The sequence below is a fragment of the Coturnix japonica genome, chromosome 12 (genome assembly GCF_001577835.2).
Source record: "Coturnix japonica isolate 7356 chromosome 12, Coturnix japonica 2.1, whole genome shotgun sequence".
Taxonomy (NCBI): domain Eukaryota; kingdom Metazoa; phylum Chordata; class Aves; order Galliformes; family Phasianidae; genus Coturnix; species Coturnix japonica.
The window spans coordinates 5,704,875-5,730,973 of record NC_029527.1 but is presented as its reverse complement, the minus strand read 5'-3'; the positions used below and the strand labels follow the sequence as shown (position 1 = coordinate 5,730,973).

Below are 26,099 nucleotides of genomic sequence, written 5' to 3'. Positions count from 1 at the left end.
AGGGGCCGCGGAGCCCTCGTCGCCTTCAGCTCTCATTGGGCCGTGCGTGATTGAACCCGAACAGCTTTGTCAACAACCTGCCAAATTTACAGCGGAAAAAGACGCTGGGGAAGGAGGAACCCGCAACGTCGAGCCCGTTCCGTCCTCCAGCGTTTGGTGAATTGCACTCGCGATACGCGATGTTGTATCACACATTACACCGACACCACAGCCCCCCCCGGCCCGGCCATGTGCTCCACGCATCGTTCGCACGTGGGGAGCCCCGTGGGGACCGACGAAAGGAGCGTGGCACGGGGCACGCAGCGCCCACCCGGCCCGGGGGGGGAAACCCACGGACAGCACTCAGCGCTACCGCACGGTGCCCACTCCGGGCCGCTCAGTGCTGCTCCCCCCCCACCGCCCCCAATCCGCCCCGGGACTGCAGCAGGGTCCGCTCGCTGCCGTACAGCTTTAAAATGCAGCCCAGTCTGTAATAGGTCGGATCCGAGCGCATGCGCTCCGCACAAAGTTTTTCAGCTGCCGTTGGCTTTCCAACTTTTTTTCTTCTTCTTTTCTTTTTTTTTCTTTTCTTTCTTTCTTTTTTTTTTTTTTTTTTTTAACAGTTTTAAGCAGTGGAGCGAAGAGCAGCGAGGGAGAGAGCCGGGGGGAAGCAGGCAGAGCAGCGCAGCACGGGGCCGCCTGCAGCCCCACTCGCTCCGAGCGTCCCTCACTGCCCGGCGCCGCGATGGATTGGGGGAACCGACGCCGCCGCTCCTGAAGCCCCGGACTTCTCCCCTCCCCCTGCCCCTACTCGCCGTGCAGGAGCAGTCGCCCCTAAGACAGACACACGCGTGCACAAGGGCCCCCTCCCCCGGTTCTGCAGAAACTTTCGGCTGTTGTTGTTGTTGGGATTTTTTTAATTTAATTTTTTTTTCCTGTTTTTTTTTTTTTTTTCTTCTCCGTGTAAAATGGAGGGAGGCAGCCCGAGGAACGCTCTGCAGCCGCGGACGCCCCACTCCGTGCCGCCCGGCCTCTGAAACGAGCGGAGCGGTGCGGAGCGGCTTGCAGGGAGCGCGGCTCGGCTCCTCTCGCCCCCCCCCACCCCATCACCCCGCCCGGTGGGCGCGGAGCCGCCGGGGCCGGGAGCGCGGAGACCCCACGGCGGCCCCACCTGGGCTCGGGCTGCCGGCACGGATCGTCGCCCGCGGCGCTTTCGCTGCCGCTTGTGAAGATTTTTATTTGCTTCCGCACAATCACGCCCACGGGCGCTGTGTGCGTGTGTGTGTGTGTGTGTTGGGTTGGCTTTTTTTTTTTTTTTTTTAGGAGGGGGGGGTCTTTTTTCTCTTTTTTTTTTTTTTTTTTTTTTTTTTTTTGCCTCCTTCTTCTGGTGGTGGAAAGCCCTAATTACTGCGATTGCTGATGGACCTTGGAAAGAAGGCTGCGTCGGTGCCCGCTCCGCAGTCGGACCCGCTCGTCGTCCGCCGCCCCCCGCCAGCCCTGCGGGCCCCCGTGCTCCCCCGGCAGCCGGAGGAGAGCGCCCGGCTCCCGCCCGCCAGGATCGGATCTCGCCTCGCCCTTTCCCCCTCAGCTCCGCTTGGATTACAGCGCTGCCGCCGCTCGCTGATCCCGCGCCATGGAGGTGAGTCGGCGCGTTGCCGGGCGGCTCGCGGGTTCCCTGTGCGGGGCGCACCCCCTCCTCCTCCCCAACCCCCCCCCCCCCCCTCCTGGAAAAAGCTTCTTTCTTTTCTTTCTCTATTCTTTTTCTTTTTTTTTTTTTTTTAATCCTTTTTCTTTTCCTTTTTTCTTTCTTTTTTCTTTTTCTTTTTTTCCACGCGGCGCCGCCGGTGGCTGCGCACCCGGTACCCCATCCCGGCGGTGTTAAAGACATCGCCCCGAACTTCCCCAACTTCCCATCGGAGGATCGCTGTAGAGGAGCCCGGCGCCGACGCTCCGGTGCCTGTGCCTTTAAGGAACGCTGGCTGGGGGCCAGCTGAGGACCCGGAGTCAGCCCCCCCTCCTCCTCCGCCCCCCTTTAACTTTATTCTAAGTTTCTGGAGATTATCACTCTGCATCTGCAGAGGGTCCCGCCTGGGGCAGAGCGCAGGATCGCGGCTCCTCGGGGTCCCCTCGGCGCTGCGAGGACTCCATGTTGGAGATCCTTTTCCTTGTTTGTTTGTTTGTCGTTGGCAATTGTATGCTAACTCGGTGGGTCACCCAGAGTTCAGGCGGACCGAGCCCCGACGCCCCCTCGGGCCGCGGGGGCTGGAGGTGCGCGTCCTCCCCGGGGGCTCCCCGGTCCCGTTCACGGCGCTCCGAGGCGGCCGCCCCCCGCGGACAGTCTCCGGCCGCCCCCTCTCTCCGGAGCCGCGGTCTCGGTGCCGCCCGCCCGCAGGTAGCAGCGCTGCCGTCGCTCCAGATGCCCTCACGGCTTTCCAGACGCCCGGTGTAAAACACGATCACAGGCGTAAAGCCGCCCCCTTCATCTCGGCAACGAGCGCGAGCTCCGCATGGGGTGCATTAAATACCACAACCCGATCTCCGGGGCCCTACAAAGTTGAAAACGGTGCCTCGCGCTCCCGATGGCCAATCCCGCCGTGCTGCCGGCGAACCTTTTTTTTTTTCTCCTTTCTTTCTCGCCCCCAACCTCCCCCCCCTTTTTTTTCCTTCTTCTTTTTTTTTATTCCCCTTTTATGTTGGTGACGGCAGCCTGTCAGCCGCTCCGTGCAACGGGGCCGAACCTCCTGGCGCAGGTGCCTCCTCCCGCTCCTGTAGGGCGAAAAGAGCGCTGGGGGCAGCGGGAGGTGCCGTCGGAGGGGAGCGGCCGCCCGGCGCCCCCCGGGGGCTGCAGAGGCCGAGGCCGCCCCCTGTCGGGAGCGAAACAACAGCGCTGCGGGTCGGGAGCTGCGGGGGGCACCGGACCTCCGGAACGCAGTAGGGAGGTACGAGGCTTTGGGCTCGCAGCCCGGCAGCATCGGGTTGAGGTCCCGCTGGGGTTCCGCGTCTCCAAAGTTCTCAGTCTCGGGAAGCTCCTCGGTGTTTCTTTAGCGTTGTTATCTGAAGAACTCGTGGATGCAAAGAAATAACTCCCAAACCCACCCCCTTGGTGTTCGCGGGCCGTAGAGAGCTCCCAACACAGAGTACTCAGCCCCGTCCCTTGCTCGTTATGTGGCTTTCGCACCTCTCCCGAGCCTCGTCCCCTCCGGAACGTAGCGAGGAGCGGGCCGCTCTGTCGGGGCTGAGTCCCGTAGGATGGACCCAGCCAGGCACGGTTCGCCCGGCGAAGGGCTCCAGGGGGTGATGCGGATGGTCCCGCCGCGTTCTGTCGCTCTCGTGGTTGCGATCGGTCCTCTTCTCCCGGCCCTTTGCAAACAGAAATTAGGGTTAAGAACACCTTGGTTTCGACATTGAGGGCTTTTTAAGAATGAATAGGGAGCCCCCAAGTGTCGAAATGTCTTTTTTTTTCCTCCTTCCAAGGGGAGGGAAGGAAAAAAAAAAAAAAAAAAAAAAAAAAGCCAGACCCGTGAATGGCACTGGTTAGTGAGTTAAAGAGTCCCGCGTGAGGACGCAGACGGATCTGCGGGACCTGTCGGGGGAAGCGTTGGTCTTTCAGGCCAGCAGCCTACTCGCTGCTCGGAGCTGCGGGCACCGACCGGACCCGCTGCCGCCGTCGGGGCTGTCACCGCGCTGCCAGCGCCGAGCTCGGGGAGCGGAGGGTGCAGCCGGATGGTTTAGGGGTGCGGGCAGCTCCTTCCCCAGTCGGTGGGGGAGGGCCGTGTCCGGCACCCCCGAGCTCGCTTTGCAAACCTGAAGCTGCGTTTCGCCGATCGGGAGCGCTCCGTGTCCGCGGCGCTGGCTCGGGAGCGAGGAGCAATGGGGTAAAGCGCGGCCCGTGGGGTGCTGATAGCCCCGGGGTGGCGGGGAGGGCTGGGCTGGGGTCCGCCGTGCCCGTCCCGTCCCGCCCCGGCGGGGTGCGGAGCGGTGCGGCCGCCCCGGGAAGGCGGTGTCCGGGGGTGGGGGCGCGGGGTGGCCCCGTCCGGCAGCAGCGGCGCGGTGGGGAGAAGGGCAGCGCGGAGGCAGCGTCGAGTTAAAAGGGGCCCGGGTACTTCCGTTGTTTAAACTTGAATGCTCGAAAATGGTCTGAGAAGCAATAAACAATCTGATCTTTTTTTCTCCCCCCTCTAGAAATCCACTGCAGTATTAATCCAAGGAGGTGCTCTGGGGACAGTTGGCAGCACAATGGCTGCTCAGTACCTCGTAGTGGCTCTGGCCATCTTCTCCTCTTGTACCCAGGTTGTAATAGAAGCCAGCTCTTGGTGGTAAGCATCTCGTGTCTGCGTGCTTATAAAAGGGGGAGCAAAGTTTTGCTTGATGGAACTTCTGTGTGCTTCGTGTGTACTTTGTTTCTGGGGGAGTACTGCATGAAGGGTCTGCCGGGAGCCGTGTTGGGGTGTGCTGTGCTGGAAAATGGATGTGTTTCTGAAGCAAGAGCAGTCGTATAGCAGCCTGTGCTGCAAAATTCAGTTTTTAGAATGCTCTAGATTCTCTATGGATTTCATCATCCTTATATTTGTAGAATTGCATCTCTTCTACGAGAGTTGCTTCAGCTCCCTCAGATGAGACTTTTTGTGTATGTGAGAGAAAGGACGGAATTACCCACAAGAACCTCTATGAAATTAGAATTTAAGTTCGAATTTTTCAGCAGCTTAAATGTTTATGAGTATATTTTGTTGCAAAGAAGAACATTTTATGTTTCTGCTTTGGCAACTTAACTATTTCTCAACCACATACGGTGTGGGGAGTCATTGGAATAAGCGTTCTCTGCTCCTTCCGTCAGTCCTTTTGGGATGAATGGGCACTTTCTAACTAAAACGTATTGTGTAAGTGCTCCTGAGGAGCACTTAAAGAATTTAGAGGATGAAGTTGATTTTGTTTACAATGCTGATACTTCCCTCTGTGCTCATGTGTGCGTTGGGAAGGAGCTGGAAGCAGTATGGGACAAGATCCGAACTTCTGCTTTTTGAAAGGTTTCCCTGCTTCTGGTTGAGCAGACAGAAATCCAGACTTGCATCTAAAATGTGTGTTCATATGAAATGAGGTCTGGGTTTTTTCTTCTGCTTTTTTCATATATACATATTTTGCTTTATGCATTTTTCAGCCTTGCCGTTGTTTGGGTCTTCTGCTATTTTCCCTGCGTCCATTTAAGTTAGAGAAAGATTGCCTGGATACGAGTCTTATTTCAGTCCATAATCTGTGGTGAGAGCTACATGGGTGGGAACTCATTAGCTCTGTTTTATACTGTCTCTAAAGTAAAAGTTTCATGTTTATGTAATTTTTTTCTCCTCACCTGCTAGCAACAACGAGGAGTCACAGACTCGATATTTATATATAAGATCAAGTTTGGTTTGGGATTTATAGACTTTTTGTTTTGTTTTCTCTTTATTAACCCAAATCTTTCTTTACACAGGTCTTTAGGGATGAACCCTATGAACCCCATGAACCCTGTGCAGATGTCAGAGGTATATATAATAGGAGCCCAGCCACTATGTAGCCAGCTAGCAGGGCTTTCCCAAGGACAGAAGAAACTCTGCCAGTTGTATCAGGACCATATGCAATTCATTGGAGAGGGTGCAAAGACCGGCATTAAGGAATGCCAGTATCAGTTCAGACACAGAAGATGGAACTGCAGCACTGTGGACAACAACTCTGTTTTTGGCAGAGTCATGCAGATAGGTAGGAAGCAACATCTTTATGATTAAACTCTTGTCTAAGGATATGTATGCCTCATAATGTTCTGCATTTGAAGCTCTTGCCAGGTTCTTACTGTGTACTGTATACAACCAAGTGTTTTTTAAAGTTGGCAAAGGAGTTGAATTATTTTTAGCCGGAGGTGATTTCCCACCACTGTCCAGCCATGTCTTTTGGAAAGCAAAGTAGGAATACACATCTGCGTATGGAAATACATTAGGAAGGAAAATGGAGCCTTGAAATGTCCGTTTAGAAAACCTGAGACAAAAGGAAAAGGAAAAAAAAAAAAAAAAGAAAAAAGAAAGCAAATGAAGAGAATTAAAACCAGCAGTATCTTGTAAAATGAAAGATGTCCATGCTTAGTTCCAGAGCTAGTGGTTACGTAGTAAATTGCTCTTGGTCTGGAGGTTAACTGAGAATTGCTGCTCTGTCTATTAGTGTCTATAGGCCATTCCTGCTTACTTATTTCCAGACATGATAACGTCTTTCTCTTTGTGACAAAGTTAGATTTGTGCTAAAAATAATGTAGCGGGTTAACCTGTATGAAATCAGTTCTATCGGGGCCGAACGTGTGGCTGTCTGTACAGGTTGTGTTTGTTGTAAGCACAAAAATGGTAGGAGGGACAGATTCCTATGAAAATCTTACCATGATTTGTTGGACACCCAGCCCTTTCCCCATGATGTTGTCTTCGAAATGTGTTTCTCCATTGCTCACGTGCTGCCTGCTTGTCCTGTTGTTTAAGGACCACTGCGTATTTTAACTGTCATGGCAAAAATTTAGCTGGTGCTACCAAACTGGGTCCATGGTGGAACCTTCCTCTGACATTCCCACGTCAGATGTCAGATACTGTGCAGCAACTGGGAAAGCTCAGTTTTTCTGAGTGACGAATGGGAGCTTCTGTTTAGTGATGAGTGTGCTGACAAGCCCAGCGTTGCTTTTTACCTGCGTAAGGTTTTGAAATCAGATCCAAGCTGACTTCATTTGTGAATAGGGTAACTCCAGTAAGGATTGAAGGAATACCACCAATTCATGTTTGTTCCCTAATTTTTTAGGAAGTGTTTTTATTTAGAGATAAATAAAAGCAATCTATTACGCACAAGTATCTAATTGGGCCAGCTGGTTTCAGATGTACAACCTTCCCGAGGCTTTCTCCAAGCACAGTATTAACACCTCCCATGGAGTATTTCCTTTTGGCCCAACCTGAGCAAAGATCTGTAAGCATATGAAACGTGAAAGGAAACTTTTTCTGTTCTAATAAGCCAACAATTGCCAGTTAAATAATCTGTTTGAAAATTGGGCCTTTGTCCCTCAGCCCTTATTTGTTATTCAAGCAAGTGAAAATGAGCTCAAGGGGACTGCTGGTGTGAAGAAATGTGCGGGATTGGGCCCGTGGGTTGTGGTGTCTGTCTCTGAAATAGGAGTTTCTGCCCTCCCTGAGTATGATGGATCTATTTAGAGGTGGTTTCTTTCAAGTTAAATAACTTTGCCGCACCCTTCTCCTGGATATGACTGTATTAGCTGATGTCTACACAGCAATTTATCATGTAATTAAGCCACTTATTCTAATTGCAGATGGAAGCAAGGTTAATAGCTGTATTCAAGAGTTAAAGATCCTAAAGAGTGTATTCATGGAGAACAAGAAAGGTGTTGTCGGTGCCAGTGGTATTATTTCATGCTGACCTTCGGTAATGACCAACTGCTGGTCTCTGAGTGGAAGGAAAAATGGGCACTTTTCAAGCCTGATCCAATTTAACTCCGCCTGCCTTACGCTGGCTTGTCGAGGGCTGTCAGCTCTTCCTCGCTCTCACCAATGCGAGAAGGTTGTGGTGCACGTAGTCTGGGAGGGTTTTGTCATCGGGGCTCAGTCTGTTGCTGTTGTGCACGGAACGCCTGAGCAGAGCACTGACTGACAGTGCGGTAATTACCACTGCTCATAAATGGACAGTCTTTCTTCCAGGATTTATCTGGCAAAGTTAGCTAAAGCTGTACAAATAAACCCAGCGCTGGGTTTGGAAACTCACTCTGTGGCTTATTGAACTGCAGCTTCAGGGCTTTTGTTCTTCACTGCTCTCCATGTCTGATGGCCCCAGGTCAGGCACGGTCCTTGCTGCCATCTCCTGAGCCTGGGGCTGGCAGCGCTGGGGCTGCAGAACAGCAAAGTGCTAATGTGAGGGGAAAGAGCTGTGTCCTCCCCCCAGCTCGGTGTGCTGGAGTCTGGGCTATTCATGCTGAATGCTTTTCAGATACAGGACAAAGAACATTTTGTGTCTTATGGTCAGGTATAAAAAACAACAACAAAAAAACCTGTTCTGTTCTCACAGACTTATTGATATCAAGTGTAAGGCTCAGCTCCTTGCTCTGTGGGTGGCTTCCTACAGAGTGTGTATGTTGAACAGTTCCATTTCTATATTTTATATATATGGGAGTGAAGGGACTCGGACGTGTTTGGAATGTGTGTTTCCTTGCCATGGCTACAATAGAGAGAAATGCTAGGCTGTGGGAGAAGACAGGTTTGACAGTAAAGGAAAGCACAGTTGTGCCTAAAGACTTAAAATATATATATATAAATAAATAAAATTCAGAGCAACTCATCCACATAGAATTATCACCCTTCCTGTGTTCCTGGGGTCAGTGACTTTAAGGAGTGCTGGATTGCAGCCTGGGGATATCTCCTTCAGCACTTGATGCTGCTGTATAGTTTGCTCAAGGGAGAAAGGTGGGGGCAACTCTCCTTTCTGTACCCCAGCCTTTCCTTCTGTGTCCCACTAAGAGTAAATTCTTTAAAATGCTCTCCAAGGTAATAATGAATATTAGTTTAAAAAAAAGCCAGCTTTGTGGGTTTAAATCCTGCAATAAACAGCATAGTTAATCATGTGAAAGCACGAGCTAACTAAACATGAAAAAGAATAAAAAGGAAAGGAAGAAGCGAGTCCTGTGGTCCAAAGCAGACCATGATTCTTTTCCTCTAAAACTAGTGGAAATTTTGCTTAAGGAATTAATCCAAAAAATGTGCGTTACAGAACAAACGGGAACATTAAAATCTGTATGAGGTTCCCCCTGTTATAGTTTGCAGTAAAAGCAAGGCGTAAGTCAGCACATAAAGCCAAATCTTTTTTAACTGAAAAGGCCACTCCTGTAACCCTTTACACTCATAATTCATGTAAGTACTTCCCCAGGCAGGTGTCTGGGAAAATACAGCATTGTAAGTAGGGGGCAAAGTGCTTCTCATCGTCCTTAAATCTGATCTTTCCCAACATAAGACTTCTGATTTTTCCCATTTAAAAACAGCATCTATTACTAGAATTAATCCAGTGGATGACAGCTGTTATATTAACAAAGCTGCTCTGAGTGTGGTGTCTTCTTGATGTTAAATATGGACAAGATTGTGAATTATTTATGTTCCAGAAGTGCTCAAAAGCTACTACTAGGTTTGACCTGGCATGGTAGGCCTTGTACAAACAGTTTTTGCCTCAATTTTTTGCTGCCTGAATACATATGATACATCCAAAATGCAGCCTCTTAAAGGCTTAACTTCACAGAGTCTCATGTTGTTCCCTGAGAAACTTGTAAAAGCTAGATTGTAAACAGTCTTGATCTATTGATCAGGCCAAAGATTGGGAACAGAACTTACAAAAATGGAAAACGAAAAGATTATATTTAGTCTATTCTTAGTCATTCTGTGAATCCTTCTTAGAAAAGATCCATTGTGATGCTGTTTGCTAAGATGAAAGGCAAGCTGCAAGTGGGTTTTCTGGTGCAAGTTCTGTGGTTTGTCTTCTTTTTTCCTCTTTCTTTTTTCTTTCTTTCTTTCTTTTTTTTTTTTTTTTGTGTGTGGTTTTTGAAAGCCCTTCTAGATGTAGTCAGAACTTGTTGGATACTTCGAAAAGAGAGAGGGGAATTCAGGCTCTAACTGAAGGTAGGTTTAGATACCGTTGTGAGGGAGATACTTGGCCATGCCTTGCATTGTAGATATTGTACGTTTTTCTTCCCGACATTTGAATCATGAGGTTTATATTTCTACCTAAGTGTCTTGGATAGAGGAGAAAACTTTCATAGCCCGCTTGTGCCAAGGCTTTTTCTTCCCTGTAATTTGTAAAAGTGATTGTCCTTGCGCTCACTTACCTATATACAGAGGAGCTGGAGCATGGGGCTCTGAGCAGCACAGGTTGGAGTTGGGTGTCAGTTGTGCCCTGCAGAAGGGCTCAGCTCATGCACAGGACAAGGAGCAGTGTGCAACTCTGCCACACATTTACTTTTGTTAGCAGGAAGCTTTGCAAAATGCTATAACTTTAAATAAATTGGAACTAGTGGGTGAAGTGCATAAATCATCTTTGAGAAGCAGTAATTTAGGAACCAGACTTTTTCAAATTTGCATTTGCCATGTCTCTTTTTACAGAGAGCTGGGAGCCTGACGCCCTTGTGTCCCTGGAGGCAGGGCTGCTGCTGCCTGATGGCGGCCTGCTCCGCCATGTCACTCTTCTTGGCACCAGCGAGCAGCAGCCCCTACTCATAAGCACCTGGTGCACTCCCATGGTTTTGGAGATACAGGATTTACTTGGGTTTTTCTTTGTTTTGAATGAGCACGTTTCAGGGTTACTTTATGCTCTGGTAGGCGAATGAATGTTGGAATCTTCTGGATGGCTCCTTGCAATGCATGGGCTGGGGCAGCACACCTAGGCCTTCCTGTAATGTACCTCCTCTTTCCACACAGGTAGCCGGGAGACGGCGTTCACCTACGCAGTGAGCGCGGCCGGGGTGGTCAATGCCATGAGCCGGGCATGCCGAGAGGGCGAGCTCTCCTCCTGTGGCTGCAGCCGGGCCGCGCGGCCCAAGGACCTGCCCCGGGACTGGCTGTGGGGCGGCTGTGGGGACAACATTGAGTACGGATACCGCTTTGCCAAGGAGTTTGTTGACGCCCGGGAACGGGAGAGAGTTTACCAGAGAGGCTCCTACGAGAGCGCCCGGATCATGATGAACCTACACAACAATGAGGCTGGGAGGAGAGTAAGTGCCTCTGTCTTTCTGAGTCCCTCCTTCTAGGGAAGGTTGGGTGGTCACCTGCCACAAAGGCTTGTCTCTGTTCTGATGCTCAAGACAAGAATATAGAAAAGGCAGGAATAGGTGGGTGGAGAGCATATAAATTCATGTTGTTCCTCATTGCCTTTCCCATGGAGCATTGGAACTGCCGTGCACTGTGTTTCCTTCCACACTGGTTCACTGGCAGTGCCCAACTCACTGCATGTTTTATTGGTTTGTGTTTCCAGTCGGTTCTGTGTGAGCTGAGGGGTTGTTTCTTGTTTGGAACGGTGCTGCAGGGTTACTCCTGCTTTTTATTTCCTGCTTTGAGAAGATGTGAAAAGCTTCTCCATATTATGAGAAAACATGATCTTCTATGGTTAAACATGTCTTTATGGTTTCTTTAATCTCAGAAAATGCCTTAAATGAATGGGTGTAATCTTTTTCTTTTTTTAATAGTCTGAACACGAAGAGCCAAAGTCATTATTTTCCTAGAGCTTTGACATGCCAGACATAGTTGGCTGGAGTCTTTTCACTTGTGTTCTAAGGTGAAGAAGGATGAAAGATAATTGAAAATTAATAGTATTTAAATGTGAGAGGAGGGTGTCTGAAAGCAGTGGACAGGCCAATTTACCATTACTGTGGAGAAAAATGGCACATTCACAGTTGCTAACGGAGATTCTAGCAGTTTCTCCTTCCTCAGCCTCATCTTTGTGGTGCCATTTGGCAGCACTAAGACTTTCTGCAACTGCTGGGTGGAAGTTGTCTATGGTATCATCTAATGTGTCAGACATCAGGATTTTTGGGTTGGTGTCAACACCGACTCTTATTTCTATTTGTACAGGGCAAATGACTGCTATTTCCTTGCCAAAGCTTTGTAAAGAGGATATTGCTGTGTAGTTCTGTCTTCCACCCATAGGTGTTTGGGGGTTTCTTCTTGGACGAAGTCTCTCTTGCAGAGCAGTATTTGGGATAGGGGGAGGATGCTGAGCCAAGAGTAGACAATTGGCTGCAGCTGAGCCAGGAACAAGCGGAATCTTAACTCTTTCCCTAATTGCAGCCTCAAGCCGAGATCAATAGAGAAAGTAACTCGGATAGAAAATAAAGGGATGTTTTACATTTCTCAATGAAACAGCGAAATCTTTCTCTGGCACGAAAGAGAATTCCTAAAATTTGAATGCAGTGTGACTGATGCTGCTGTCTGCTCAGCGTGTGTGTGTTGCTGTCTTTCTATGTGGTGAAGACAGGGAGGGGGCTGGAGAGAACTCTCCCCACCCTTCCATGCCCCCTTGTCTGGGTTAACAGGATGCAAGGAGTGGTGTGTGTGTGTGCTTTCTGCCCTTCTGCCCTATTGCAGCAGGGAGGAGAATGCTAGAGTTAATGTTGTGAGGTGTCAAGGGGAAGGGGCTAGAGCGTAGTAAAAGAGGGGAATGAATGCTGCCACAGCCATGCTAATCATTCACCTTCCTTCTTGCTTTTCACCCTGCCTTCTGCAGACTGTATACAACCTGGCTGACGTGGCCTGTAAGTGCCACGGTGTCTCTGGTTCCTGTAGCCTGAAGACCTGTTGGCTTCAGCTTGCCGATTTCCGCAAGGTAGGCGATGCCCTGAAGGAGAAATATGATAGTGCTGCTGCCATGAAACTCAACAGCCGAGGCAAGCTGGTGCAGATGAACAGCCGCTTCAATGCACCCACCATCCATGACCTGATCTACATCGATCCCAGCCCTGACTACTGCATGCGCAATGAGAGCACCGGGTCTCTGGGCACCCAGGGCCGCCTTTGCAATAAGACCTCAGAGGGCATGGATGGCTGTGAACTAATGTGCTGTGGCCGGGGGTATGACCAGTTCAAGACGGTGCAGCGAGAGCGCTGCCACTGCAAGTTCCACTGGTGCTGCTACGTGAAATGCAAGTTGTGCACAGAGATCGTGGACCAGTTTGTGTGCAAATAGGAGATGGACGAGGTGGGAGGAACTGCAGCCACCTGCCTGCGAGGGGTGTGGGCCCCTTGCCCCTTCCACAGGACTTTTTCTGCTTTATTTATAGAGTCCAATGAGTTGTTGTCTTCTTTTAAGAAAAAAAAAAAAAAACAACAAAAGAAAAGAAAAAAAAGAAAAAAAAAAAAAAAGAAAGGGGGCAGAGGAAGGAAAAAGGAAAAAAAGAAAAAAAAATAAAGGAAAAGAAAAATATAAAGATTGCAAAGAGAAGTGCCTGGAACCCTCTCTACGTCCATCCCAGAACTGTGTGCGTCTTATATTTTGGCAATAATGGGGGAGAACCTGAGAATATTTATTTTACAAACTAAAAAAAAAAAAAAAAAAACCACAAAAAAAACCTTTTGAAAACAATAGAGTAGCTCGAGAGGAAAATCCAACATATTCTAATTAAGTCCCATGGGGCATAATACATATGCAGTAGGCGGAGCAACCATGTAACATGCTTGGGATGTTAGAACCATCCCTATGGAAGTGAGGAACATGCAGACCTGTCCATGACTTCTGGTTTCAGATGCTAGAAGTTGTCAGAATGGGGTACAGAAAGCTGTTCAGTACAACTGGGGCTCTGTAAATAAGAGGTGGTATATTCAACACAAAGTGCAGTGTCAGTTGCATATCTGAATGCGGTCGCATAATTACGCGATGTCACTGGAGGGTAAAGAGCAAAGAATCATAAAGGCTTCAACTGCGCTATTCTTGAGTCATTGAATTTGGTTCCAGAACCTAACGAGACCAAAAAAGCAAAAAAGACACAGATACAGAAAAAAATCTGCCTCGATGAATAGCAAAATATTCCCCAAAGGAGAAATTGACCTTATTAGCTAATTGTGGTGTTGGAGTATCTCATCTCACAGAGCGGCGTGTCGAGAGCCAATGCGATGCCGGCTGCGCGGGGCACGGCAGCCCGGTGGGAGGGAGGCTGCGTGCTCACAGGCTGGGAAGCTCTGAGCTTGCCGAGCTGCAGCCTCCCAGCCTGGAAGGCCCTTTGAAAACAGAATTCCTCAAATTTGAAAATGCCTTAAAAATGGTGTAATAGCTGGCTATCTTTCGAAACACAGCTTGACAAAGAACTCCTCTAATTTTATGAGAGAAGATAAATCATTAGATATCCACTCTTGGAATGATTGATTTTTATTATTTTGTTGCAGATTTTTGGGAACGCTTTCACTCGAGGAGACAATAGTTTCATACTTTAATAACACTAACCGGCTATTATAGTTCAAGGAAATGTTGCAGCAATACCAAATTTATCATCCTATGTCTTTAATACACATGCTTTAGATAATATATTGCAGATATACACTACAACTGCTCAGACTGTACTTGAGCAGTTGCATATATATGGGAAAACTGTGGTCTGCTGGTGTCTGATATTTCAAAGCTTTTTGTACGTATATATTTTAATGAGTTAAGAAATAATAAAACTTCAAATTACAGGGGCAGTTCATCCCACCCATTTTCTTTTTCAGATCTCTTCAGGTTAGTCGATGATTCTGATGTTTTTGGTGTTTTAAAAAAATATATATTATTTTTGAAAAGCTTTTATAATTCAAAGTAAGCCTCTTCCCAGCCTTGGGATGGTCCTGGGCTGTTGCTAGAGGCAGCACCCTGCACTTGAATTGATACCGGTCCACTGATTGCTTCTATTCCACTTACTTTTTAGGGGCTATATTGTTACTGAAAGGAAACTCCTTAAAACTCTAAAGTGTGCTGCATTTGGCCCTTGGTTTTTAGTTTTGAAATGGGAATTATTTCATGAACAATCCAGGTTCCCACCAGTGCTGTGTGTTTACACAGGGTTTCCTCACTGGTTCAGATGCCTCTTTCCAGCTCGGTCCCATGCAAGAAGTTCAAGAAATTGGTTTTGCAGATACCCAGTAAGGAAAATTTTTCACTTTAGCCTAGTTGTACTAAAGCCTTAACTTTTCACAAGCCTATAAGCTGTATCATTAAGTTCATCTTGATCATTTATCAGCTTCTTAAATGGCGCTTTATTGCTCTTAATTTATTGTACGAGGACATATTTACCCCTCATCTTCAGATGTTTGCAAAGACTATCTTTAAAGTAAGATAAATAAATAAAGCACTAATTCATTGAATATGTCACTTTTGGTTTTCATTATACAAAAACTGATCATTTTTTTTGTTTGCTGAGTCACCTCTTGGTCCCTTTTTTTGACTTCTGTCCAAGCAGAACTGAATCTCATGATCCTAGCTATTAAAACACTATTTAATGTAAAATATTTTACTTGTCATTCAGATATGTAAATCTTCTATGTCCTTTCCTTTGTTCTGTACATTTAATGTACATATTTCTGTCTCGCGTGATTTGTATATTTCACTGGTTTTTTGTTTTTTGTTTTTATTTTTTTTGTTTTGTTTTTTAAAAAAAGAAAGGATTATACCATAATGGAAGATAGACTATAAAAATAAAACTTTGGTTGTATATTGGGAAGTGGTTTCAATTATCTTTCAGAAGAGGATTTGTTAAAACAATGAACAGAGCTGATTTTTAAATTTACTACGTGGTAAAACAGGGAAGGGGTTGTTTGCCAAACATACAAAGTACATCTCGAAATTTTATTTCTATATTAAGAAAGAATACAGATGTAACTACTTCTTAAATAGAAGAAAAAAAATACATCCAAGCCCCCATCCCTGTGAAATGGAAAACAGTTCAGAGATGGGTGAAAGGCTTCAGGGTGAACGCTGCTCCCATGGCTTGCCATAGTCCTGGGCAGTGCAGCCTTATGCTGCAGACAACTTCCTTGTGTAATGGCAGTGATGGCAGGAGGAGCATCCTGTGGTTTCCGAGGGGAATAAGATTTCAGGACTGGGTTTTGTCCGGTTTGAACCATGTGTGTGGTTTGTGGGGTGAGGTTGCAGGCCACAGCCTGGTGGCGTGGGGCTGGCGTGATGACACGCACACGTTTGTCCTCAGACTTCCTGCTATGAGCGAGTGTGAGCGTGGAAAGCAGGGAGGCCTTTAAAAAAGGCAGAACAGTGAGGGACAGGGAGTAAGGTAGAATATGAAAAGTAATGTAAAAAAACAAACCTCCTACTTTGGGATTGCCTTTTCTTTGAACTGATTTCCCCAAGAAGTCACCATTTTTTTTTCCTGTTAATAGAGATCTTGATGAATTAATGGCCTGTTCTACCTCTCTTCTGCTGCTTCTCTTATTTTTTTGTCCTTTCTTTTTTTCTCTTTTCTTTTTGCCCAAGGATAACCTTCTAACGTATCAAAACTCCTTCTGGCTGCCAAGAATGTATTATACCACAAACCAGTAGACCAACCTCGTGTGTTTAAAATAGCGATTCTGGGCAAATGTAACGTTCTGTGGTCCTATTACTGACATCTGGTTCAGTTTTCCTTCACTAGTATATTGACCAGTATTCTTTATTGCAAAAACACAGCCCCTATTTAGGAAAGTCAGCATTTTTTATTTATTTATTTATTTTTTTGATTGGATTGTGTTCAAGCTCTTCCCAATAACAGAAAAGTTAGCAAAGTTTTTCTTTATTGGCAGCAGTAAATATTTGCATTCAAATTAGTTGTTACAGGCTCAAATAGAATTGTTTTTAATTTGCTGCGAAGCTTATCGGTTGCTAAAAATATTGTTATCCCCTGGATTTAAATCTTGTATTTTTAGTAATTTTTTGTTCAGTCGTGGCTTTGCCAATACCAATTTCCACCCAAATTTTGCAAAATACTGAAGTCAGAGGTGTTAGCAGGAAGTTAGCCAGGACAGGGAGCAAACCTGAAGAAGTGAACAGCAGCCTCAAATCAAGCACTGCCTGCAAAAAACAGCTGAAACCCATCATTTTCTTCAGGACAGGTTTCATAGAATGACCTGACAAAGGTGGTACAGAACTTGTAGAACTTGGTGCTGAAGATGGCAGAAAGACTGCTTTCTTTTGGGTAAGGGCTCTTGCAAAATGATTTCTAGACCCTTGGGATGCAAAAGGGTGGTTTCACTGACCCAGGAAAGGCCCTAATTTTTTTACATTTTTTCTTCTTTATTACATTATAGAGGAAACTAGACCAACAAAGAGTAAAATAAAGATCTTTTGAGTATATCTACTTTTGTATGTAGATTATATGTGTACTTGTTGACTCTGGTAGTCTTAAGATTGCTCATCTAAGTGAGGAAAAAAGAGAGAAAAGAGAGAAGTAAAAGAAGAGTTTTCCCTCTTGCAGGCTCAGATGTATCTGTGGATATTGCAGTGGAAGAAACAAACCACAGAGGAGTGCAGTGAGGGGTTTGTAAGTGGAACTTTGTTTTTTAAAGGTATGATTAAAAAAAATCAAATCTGTCTCATTCCCTGCTCTTATATAATGTTGCGTGTGTGCATTTGTGTATACTCCGCCGGTATTTTCCAATTGTGTTGGCCAATTGTGTTGTTCTGCTTTTAGTTATGGTTAGGCATCTCTCCTGACTTTGGTGGTGTCATATGAGCCTGACATTTTTTGACCAGACATGAAGGTCCCCTTGCTCAAAGAGAATGCATATGAAATATATCAGCCTTTCTTTTGCTGGCTGCTTGTTTAAACGTGGGTAACTGAATTACTGAGAAACAAATTCTGGGACTGCAGCTGCATAAGCAGTAATACAGTATATCCGTACTGATGTTTCTATGGCATATTTCCTAATTTCCCTGTTGATTTCCAGTGCAGACAGACTAGAATGCATGTGGTACATTCCTCATGACATATTTTACAAGTGTAAAATAATTGTCAGTCAGTGTTTCTATTATAGAGATAAAATCAGCTATTTTGGGCCCTCATGATGTTTTTCTGAAGAGCTCTAACCTGTGGCTGTATTCAACGTCATTGCCTGGGAGCGTTGGTGAGCAGCACAATGTGAAGCTACTTTTGGTAAAGTCTCTGGAACACAGGATGTGCAGTGTTAATATCTGTATGCTTTTCTAGCCAGTGTTGGTTTACGTTGTGTTGTCTTTCCCAGCAGTCCTGCTTTCTCAAATGGTAATTGAACAGCAGCAGTCAAAATACTCAGCTGACGGAGGACCCCTGAACACTCCATAGGCAGCTATTCAAACACTTTCTGAACTGGTTTGACCCATTGCTGATTTATTCCAGATCCATTGCAGGGAATTCTAAAAATGCAAACTGAAGTGTAGAGTTTATAGCGTGTGTCACGGTTCTTTTTGGATTGGTTTGGTTTTTAGAAAGCAGCCCAATCCCCAAATTATTTTTTTTTTAATAATTATTTTTTAAAAATCCTTCTCTGAGTAGCAAAAGAAATGTCCCCAGCACCACGAGGTGATGACTTCTGCACAAATCCTTGGGTAACCCTCAAGGCCCAGCACAGTTTACAGTGAGGTGCCTTGCAGAAACATCTCCCCTCCCCCTCCTCTGCTCACCAGTGCAGCAGCTGCAGCTCGTTGGGCACTAATGGGGCTGGCTGCTGCTTTCTGCATCTCCTCTAAGGAAGGATACCCCAGCACTTGGACCTGCTGTATTTTGAAAAGAGAAATGCATCTTCATATAACCTTCCTCGAGTAAGGGCTGGGATTTGCTTTCCTTGGCTATTGATTTTAGAAGAGCTGGAGCTTGGTAAGTGCTGAGTTTGTTTGTTTTATAAAGGATTTGTGATGCACCTCTGTGCTTTGTAAATCAGCAACTTTTGAGTAGTGAAAAGCAAACAGGATCTTTTGCTTGAGGCAGGGAGAATGAGGTCATTAATGCTGTAAAATACTCTTCAGCCATGTTTTTGTGCTTACTGTGTTGATGGGCTTCACAGCATGAAAAAGAGTTCTTACTCAGAAAGACATGAGCTAGTGAATATGTGAAGAGAAAATGGGGAAAAGAGCAAGTTATAATGGGCCAATACATTGATAGCCATCATCTGTGCTTGAGTGCTATTATTGCTGCTTGATATTCATTAGAAACCTAAGATTTGTCCACTTCTGCATTTATGTTTTTTGGACATGCATATTCCCTAGGTGATAAGCTCATGTTACACTGTATGTCTGTGAGTAAAGTGCCTGCATGTGGATCAAGTCTGAAGACTTAATGAACAGAACTTAAAACCATAGCCAAAAAAAGGTCTCTAAACAAGAAAACATCTCTGAAAACACTGCAAAGTAAATGAATAATGTAAGATGTGTCAAACAAGTGCTTTAAGTGTTAGTGCTGCTATAGCAGGCCAGTGGTTACCTCTGTCAAAGGTAATATGCCCATTTCTGGGCCAGGGGGCCATTTGATTTAAATAAGTACAACAAGACAAGTACTAATTGTAGCAGCCTGCAAACAATTCCTTGGTAGTTATGTGCATTGTATGGAATGATGGGCAGTTGTGAATTCTGGCAATCCTCACTGTGCGTGAGGATGTTCTTGTACCTGAAAGTACATTATACATTACTCAAGGCTTCATAGAGGTATCGTGTGTTGTGATTTGCATTGTATCACGTATAGTTACTTATGTTTTGGCTGCAGCCTTCTAGTATATGTGGGAATTTTAATGACTGACAAAACTTAGGGGGGAGGCTGCAACATCTTGGTGTGAAAGGCAGGGAGAAATGCGGTATGCAGCCTAGGCGCTATGAGGTGAAAGATTTTTCCATCCTGATTTTGTCTCCTGTAACAATGTGGTATGTGTAGATCCTGCATGACAGATGCTTTGGAAGAAGATGACAGGAGGACTGCATGAACATAGGGCATAATTCATTCGTAGTTAAGTACATGGACTGATCTACTAGTGATGCCTTTGTAATGTCATTTGCATGCAATATTTATTTCTCTATGAACATGTCAAATTCAAAGATCTTAACTAAAATGTAAGGTCTCTATTATAGCAGATTAAAAGCAGAATAAGCCCTAAAGAGGCCAGACGTAATAAGAACTGAATATGTGCCTTGTTCTTACATTCTAGTGGATTTTGTTGGTACCTTGTTAAGATTCATACAGCGTCTTCAGGATTTGGCTGGCTAAAATGACAGATTAGTCATTGTGTAGGATTCCATGGATAAAACGTGTTTTATTTATTTTTTTTTCTTCTTGAGGGGATGATATATGCCTTTTCTGGAGGGCATTTTTATCATAGAATCTGCTTTAATTTATAACTTCGTTTCTGATGCTCTCTGTGGTTAGAGAATATGTAGAAACATCTATGCTTTGTGTAGACTGTCATCTCTTGTGTCTGCTTGTCCGCCTTGGTGGTATATATTTTGAATAGTTTAAGTTACTGTGGGCTTAATGTATTGGAGCTTGACTTTTGAAAGGAGAGATCTTGAAAGATCCCTGGCTTATGGACTCTGCTATCTGAGCTCTGTTGCCAAGTTCAGAGGAACCATTTAGCAGAAATAAGTGGTGAAATTCAAATATTGGAATGAGGAGCCAGCTTGACTTTTATTTTAAAAGCCTACATGAGCAAGAGTAGAAGAAAATGTGTTTTATTTATCTTATCCTTGTGAAGAACTGAAGGCATCCATCCTCCATTCTTAGGTGATCTTCTGGAAGGAGTGAAAGGTTGCTGTCAAACGGAAGAGAGCTCTTTCTCTCATGTCATGATGCTAGTGCACTTTTATTATAGATTGAGATCCTAAGGCTGTGCTGATCTGCTGTGTGATTATACAATGCTCCAGGACACCTGTATAAATAGCAAACAGAGAGGCTTTTTGTAGATACTAGATCTTAGATAAGTGGCTCTGAGAAATAACATAGAATCTTGGCTGTAAACCTCTGTTATATGCACTATGTATTTTTGGTCATTTGTTTATTATGATGAGTACAGAAGCTGTTCCTCATAACATAATTCTTGTAAGGCTTGCACATGTAAATATTCATTTTGCAAATATTAAATGAAGGATCATGAGAGAAACCACTAAATCAATAGCTTCACAGCCCTCTTTTCTGATTCTGAAGCTGATTTTCTCAAACACTGCTCTGCTAACACTCAAATCTGTGTGCTCTTTAAGCCTCAGAGAGGAACTATGAAATTCCTCAGCCCTGGCCTTCTGGGTGTAGATCTCAACCAGAGATCTTTACTGGTAACAGATGTTTGCTGGAATCCTCCTCAGGGCGCTGCTGTTCTGGGTCTGGAGTGTGTGATGTTAATCAAAGTACCCTCTCCATCAGAGCCAGCTCTGGACCTGGACCTCCTTGTGGACTGAGGTTTTAGGGTGACAATGCTGGTGCAAGATTCCACAGGAATAAAATCAGCAGGAACTCTCCTATCTATCTCAGCTGCATCCCGCAGTAGGGGTGTCCTGGTACAATTAGCTTGGCTTGCATTAATAACAATAGAGTGGAATACTGGAGTCTTTGCTTTTTTTCCTCCTTTCTTTCTCTGTCTCTCTCAGCATGTGTCTGTTTGTGCCCATTAAATTTATTCCAAATATCCTCAGTAGGTATAGTTCTGAGCTGTCAAATAATCACAAGACTCAGATTTCTGAAAAACATGTCCCTAGAAGCTACAGGAATGTGTACCACATAGCACCTTTCACTGGAATGTTATAGAATGATAGATTAGTGTAACTGTTAAGGTTAGAAAAGACCTCTAAGATCATCTAGTCCAACTATCTACCTACCACCAATATTGCCCACTAAAACTCGTCCTTCAGTGCCACATCTATGTGTTTCTTGAGCACCTCCAGGTGACTCCACCACCTCTCTGAGCACCCTTTAGGAGAAGTTCTTCCTAATATCTAACCTGAACATCCCCTTGCATAACCTGAGAGTGTTCCCTCTTGTTTTGTTATTGTTACCTGGGGATGGAGGCTGACTGATCCCCCAAACCACCTTGCTGCAACCTCCTTCTTCAGGCAGTTGTAGAGAGCGGTAAGGCCTCCCCTGAGCCTGCTTTTTCTCCAGACTGAACAACCCCAGTTCCCTCAGCCACTACCCATAAGACTTGTACTCCAGATCCTTTGCAGCTCCCCTGCCCTTCTCTGGACGTGCTCCAAGACCTCAGTGTCCTTCACGTAGCAAGGAACCCAATACTGAATGCAGCACTTAAGGTGAGGAATTACAGTGATGAGGTTTTTCTCATTGTTTACTAGTACTTATAGAGGAAGGTCGTTTTACACTATTGCTTTTTAAATGCTTAGTAAGGCACCTATTAAGAGTGAATCATGTTTAGGCTTCTGAAAATGGAGTGAGGGAAAGAAAGTGTACAAAAATGTGGATGTGGCAATATTGGCACAGTACAGTTCCTGTTTGTATGCTTTTATGGGCAATTCTGTAACCACGTATCTGTACTTAATAGTCTGTGTGTGTGGCTTGCTGGGCAGCAAACTGACCCAAGACTTCCCATGGAGTCAAGGTTTCCTTACCCAGCAAGCCCTCGGAGCGCAGGGAGGAATAAACGAGTCACGTGGGACACTCCAGTCAAGCACCTCAATTAACAAGAAAGTGCAGAGTCAATTCAGCACCCCTGATGAAACTTCTGCTGTACAGCAGCTGTGTACAAAGAAGTGATTTAGATTCCAGATGCTTTGAATTTCTATGTGCATTTCTTAAACTTAGATGATCCATAAGTGAACTGGTTGTTCATGATCTCATTGTTACCCAGTCTGAAACTTATTCAATGGTGTTGATGAGCCTTTTTTATTTTGTAGAGGACATAATAAGCACTAATATCAAATGTGCTTAATTAGGGCAAAACCGCAATAGGCAGTGTGGTTTGCAGGACTTTGACGTTCCAAGACCATCAAAATATTAGAATAAGTAACAATGTGCCACAAGTAATTAATCCAAGAAGATTTTTTCAGTGATTAATTTTATTTTATTTTTTTTCCCCAGGACTCAGACTGATTTGTCTTTTTGGTGTTTATTAATTTAACATTTGATCTGAAAAAAATTCCCCAAGCTTCAAAGTTCAGCCTGTTCTTTAAGAGCAATCCAAAAATATGTTTCTTCAGGCCTCAGGCATTTCTGAAGTAGCTAAAGTTAAACAAAAACCATTTCTCTCCAACTCTGCAAATGTTCTAAAAGCTTTAAAGTGGCTCCTCACAGGGAGTTGGAGCAGAGAGGGAACCCCTGGGTTATTTTTGTTGCTGTGCAGTGGCACACAGTTTCCTGGAGGAAAGCTCCAGAATTATCGCTTTTCCATGCGTTTGTGTATGTTTTGCCTTCTTCTTTTCACCTCTGTTGCTGAGCCCCCCTCCACCCCTGAGCCTGGATCCCTGTCGAGAAAGTCTGGAGAAGGTAGGGGTTAGGTCATCCTTCCAGCGAGGGTAAACTGAATTCATGTCTGAATGAGAAGATGACTCACTCGCGTCAGATGTGACTTTTTCCTAAGGCCTGTGTTGGAAGGGATGAAGAAGGACTTGCTTGTCCTGAAGAGCTGCACCATCATGCGGGAGGCTGGGTGACGTGCTTCCCTGCTCTGTTTCCCTTTTGAGAGCTGCTTTTTGCTCTGCAGTCAAACAACGCTGGTAAACCAGTCTGTATTTTGCTGGTTCCTTGCTCTGCTAAGGCGGCATCCCTGAGGTTACAAGCACAGTTGAGAACGACTCTCTGGAGTAATTTTGGTGTGGTCTTATTTCGTTTCCCCAAGCAAAGACTGGTATTCGCATAAGATGACAGCATGGCTAATTTACCGTGAGTGCGGGCTCTGATCATATAGAAACATTTCTAAGGGAATTGCTTCATTGCTTTGAGGAGGCCCAACCCAAGCTAGTAATTCTGCTTCCAGTTTGGTTAAGATTTGTGTGTGTGTCTGAAAGCTTTCCACTTGCAGCTCACTTCTGGAAGTTTCTGTCCTGAGCTCTGCCCCACGAAGCAGCCTTTCAGATTGCAGCATGGGTTTGAGTGGACTGGGGCACTTGTCAGGACTTGGCCGTCGTGTAACATGTCTCTCAGCAGGGAGACGTGTTAAATTCTCCCAGACAATTGTGCTGTATGTTAAATTATCTGCTGTTGCACTTACATCATACGACAGCTAGTTGTGCCACATCACAGACAAGAGTTTGACATATGTTGCAAAATAAAAGTTGCCAGTCATGGACACTTTTTTTGGTGTTTTCATCTCCAGCAGTGCTGTCATGATCTCTACCAGCAAATCGCTTCCCACTGAGAGCATAGCACAATCCCGCCAACACCCTGTCTCCAGATGTCTGACATGGCACTGGACCAGTGACGGAGGATGCTGTTGCAATCTTGCGTGGTATCTGGCAGCAAGGAGGGCACCTCAATACCCCAAATACCAACACGCTATTAAACTTCTTTGGATGAAAGCTTAGTAGCGCTAAGGGATGGGGTTTGTCTTCTGTTGCTAGTCAGTTTTTTTTTTGCTGTATATGGCCTCACTGTAAGTCCTCATCACTGGGACCCTGGCATGACTCATGCTCCAACCTTACCCACCTCTGCACAGCCCTTGTCCTTGGCTGGGGGGGGTAACATGATGTGCAGAGCAGCACTGTGCTGATGGTGTCCACATGTTCTGTACCACAAGCAGTAGCCTGCAGCTGGGACAGCAGCCACTGCAGACCCCCAGACTCCAGACCTTACTGCTCTATGAGGAGCTGCCTCCAAATATGCCTTCTGTCATGCAAACCTTCTCACTTTTGCCTGTGAGTGTAATAGGCAAGCAATGAAATTTATGGGTTTTTTTAAACCTAAATGGTGAATCTAAGTCCACATAAAATGCCAAGGTCCATGCGTTGGTTATGAAGCTTTCCCTTAATGTTGACCAAGCTGAGCTAGCATGGCTTCGAATCTCCCCAGGATCATGCAAGTTTTGCTCCCTCTGAAACACTAGTGGAAAAGCTGGAGTTTATAGCACAGATGGCAGGCTTGGGGCCTCTGGTCTCCCAGATTTTATATTATGGTATGATTTTGCTGTGGTGGCAATAGCCTTGTTTAACATAAGAGAATTAAATGAGTTTTTATTTGGATTTTAGCTGGAAGAACCAGCAATGCTGTTTTACTTGTGGCATTTGAATTAGCTTTTCAGAGCTCATTTGACTGCCTGCTGCTTTTGAGACAAGTAATAGTGCCAGTCTGGTTTTGTATGTTGGGTATTCTACAGTAGTAAGAAATATGCAATTAGAAGAGAAAATATTTAAAATAGCTCCATGTCTTAGTGTCATTTCAGACTAGCAGATTTGTGTGCAGGCTCTTTTGGGTTCCTTAGTCATTAATCATTATTAGTGGAGATATGTCAGAATTTACAGTTAGATTCAGCTCCTACAGTGTTTCTTGATAAGTTTTGCTGGGTTACATGAGTGTATCTAACTGCTGTTTGTCTGCCATCTCTCTGGTCTTCTGAAAAGGCCAGTCTGCCCCAGTGTGAAACATAAAACTAGACGAATGCTGCAGGAAAGGAGTAACAACATAATTCTGGGGCTCTGTGCAATAAATAAATAAATAAAATCTGCTTTGGATGTTGGTTTCGTGGCATAGATCAAGTGGCATGTGGCAGTTTGTTTGAACTTCCAGTCTGTTTTTTCTCTGGGACACTGAAATAATGCATTGGTTGATGCATTAGTGACGATTCTTTATCTGCTATAACCACCAGTGTGGAAAAAAACTGGACTAGGGTTTCACATCTGAAAATCTCTGACTCTGCATGAGATAATGTTGCTATGAACAAGGCATCCATATCTAGTATGAATCTTCTCTGGGCTTAGTAACTGAAACTGCAAAAAAAAAAAGCAGACAAAAACATGCCCAGAAGGTTACAGGTTACAAGCATCACAACAAGGAAATTGCACCGTGCAGTCTTCATTCCCTTTTCCTGTTGTTGATACATCCTATACTGGGGAGAGGAGATTGTTAGTGCTAGACAAATACTTTTCCTAGGAGTTCAAATAAACCCACTCCTCAGTTGTCTGTTTCTTAGTTATTTTAACTTGAAAAGCCTGTAATCCTAGTGCCAGCTTTTGGCACCAAATAGCTGTTGGGGCTGTATGTGTCCAAGTGTGCAGTTAGCCCAGACCTTCATTTAGATTCGTGTTCCCTTCAGCTGAACATTGTATATACATTATTCCTCATATGATAATTCTGGTACCAAGGATGAAGATATAAGCGAATCCACAAGACTGTTAAGACATGACTTCGTAGCTAGCATTTTCCAGCGGTCTGGAAAAAATGGCACAGTGGGCAGGCTGTTAATGCAACTGTACTTTTACCAACTCTTCTGATTATTTTATTTTATTAAAATTGCAACTTCAAAACAAATTGTTCAGAAGAGCTCAGGATGGATCCATGGCTATACCTTCTTTTCTTCCTCTGTGTGATATTTCTTCTGTGTTTCTTCTGTTACTATGCGGTGCAATTCTGATTTTTCTTCTGATCACAAGTCTAATGGGTGAATGGTGATAAGTTTGTAACTTTGGAAATATTTTCTTGGCAGTTTCAGCCTATACTTCTGACAGGAAATCATTTTTATGAT

At 45.1% G+C, this 26,099-nt stretch overlaps 1 protein-coding gene across 4 annotated transcripts; it reads left to right on the top strand.

The window, feature by feature from the left end:
• The first annotated feature begins 1,338 nt into the window (after positions 1-1,338).
• WNT5A (Wnt family member 5A) lies at positions 1,339-15,187 on the top strand. 4 transcript variants are annotated; one of them, XM_015875431.2, is made up of 5 exons: positions 1,339-1,618; positions 4,162-4,295; positions 5,444-5,709; positions 10,437-10,729; positions 12,238-15,187. In XM_015875431.2, exons 1-5 carry the CDS (start codon positions 1,613-1,615, stop codon positions 12,694-12,696), a joined length of 1,158 nt encoding a protein of 385 aa, XP_015730917.1. In that variant the 5' UTR covers positions 1,339-1,612; the 3' UTR covers positions 12,697-15,187. The 4 variants fall into 4 exon arrangements, with proteins under 4 accessions (XP_015730917.1, XP_015730921.1, XP_015730920.1 ...); XM_015875435.2 differs by lacking the exon at positions 1,339-1,618 and adding an exon at positions 2,632-2,918; XM_015875434.2 differs by lacking the exon at positions 1,339-1,618 and adding an exon at positions 3,558-3,854.
• The last annotated feature ends 10,912 nt before the right edge of the window (positions 15,188-26,099 follow it).

Bases quoted from the DNA above. Each gene is read 5' to 3' on its own strand.
- WNT5A (XM_015875435.2), top strand. From the start codon at position 2,670: ATGTTGGTGACGGCAGCCTGTCAGCCGCTCCGTGCAACGGGGCCGAAC. The intron at 2,919-4,161 runs GTACGAGGCTTT...TCCCCCCTCTAG, and splicing joins CTCCGGAACGCAGTAGGGAG to AAATCCACTGCAGTATTAAT. The intron at 4,296-5,443 runs GTAAGCATCTCG...TTCTTTACACAG, and splicing joins ATAGAAGCCAGCTCTTGGTG to GTCTTTAGGGATGAACCCTA.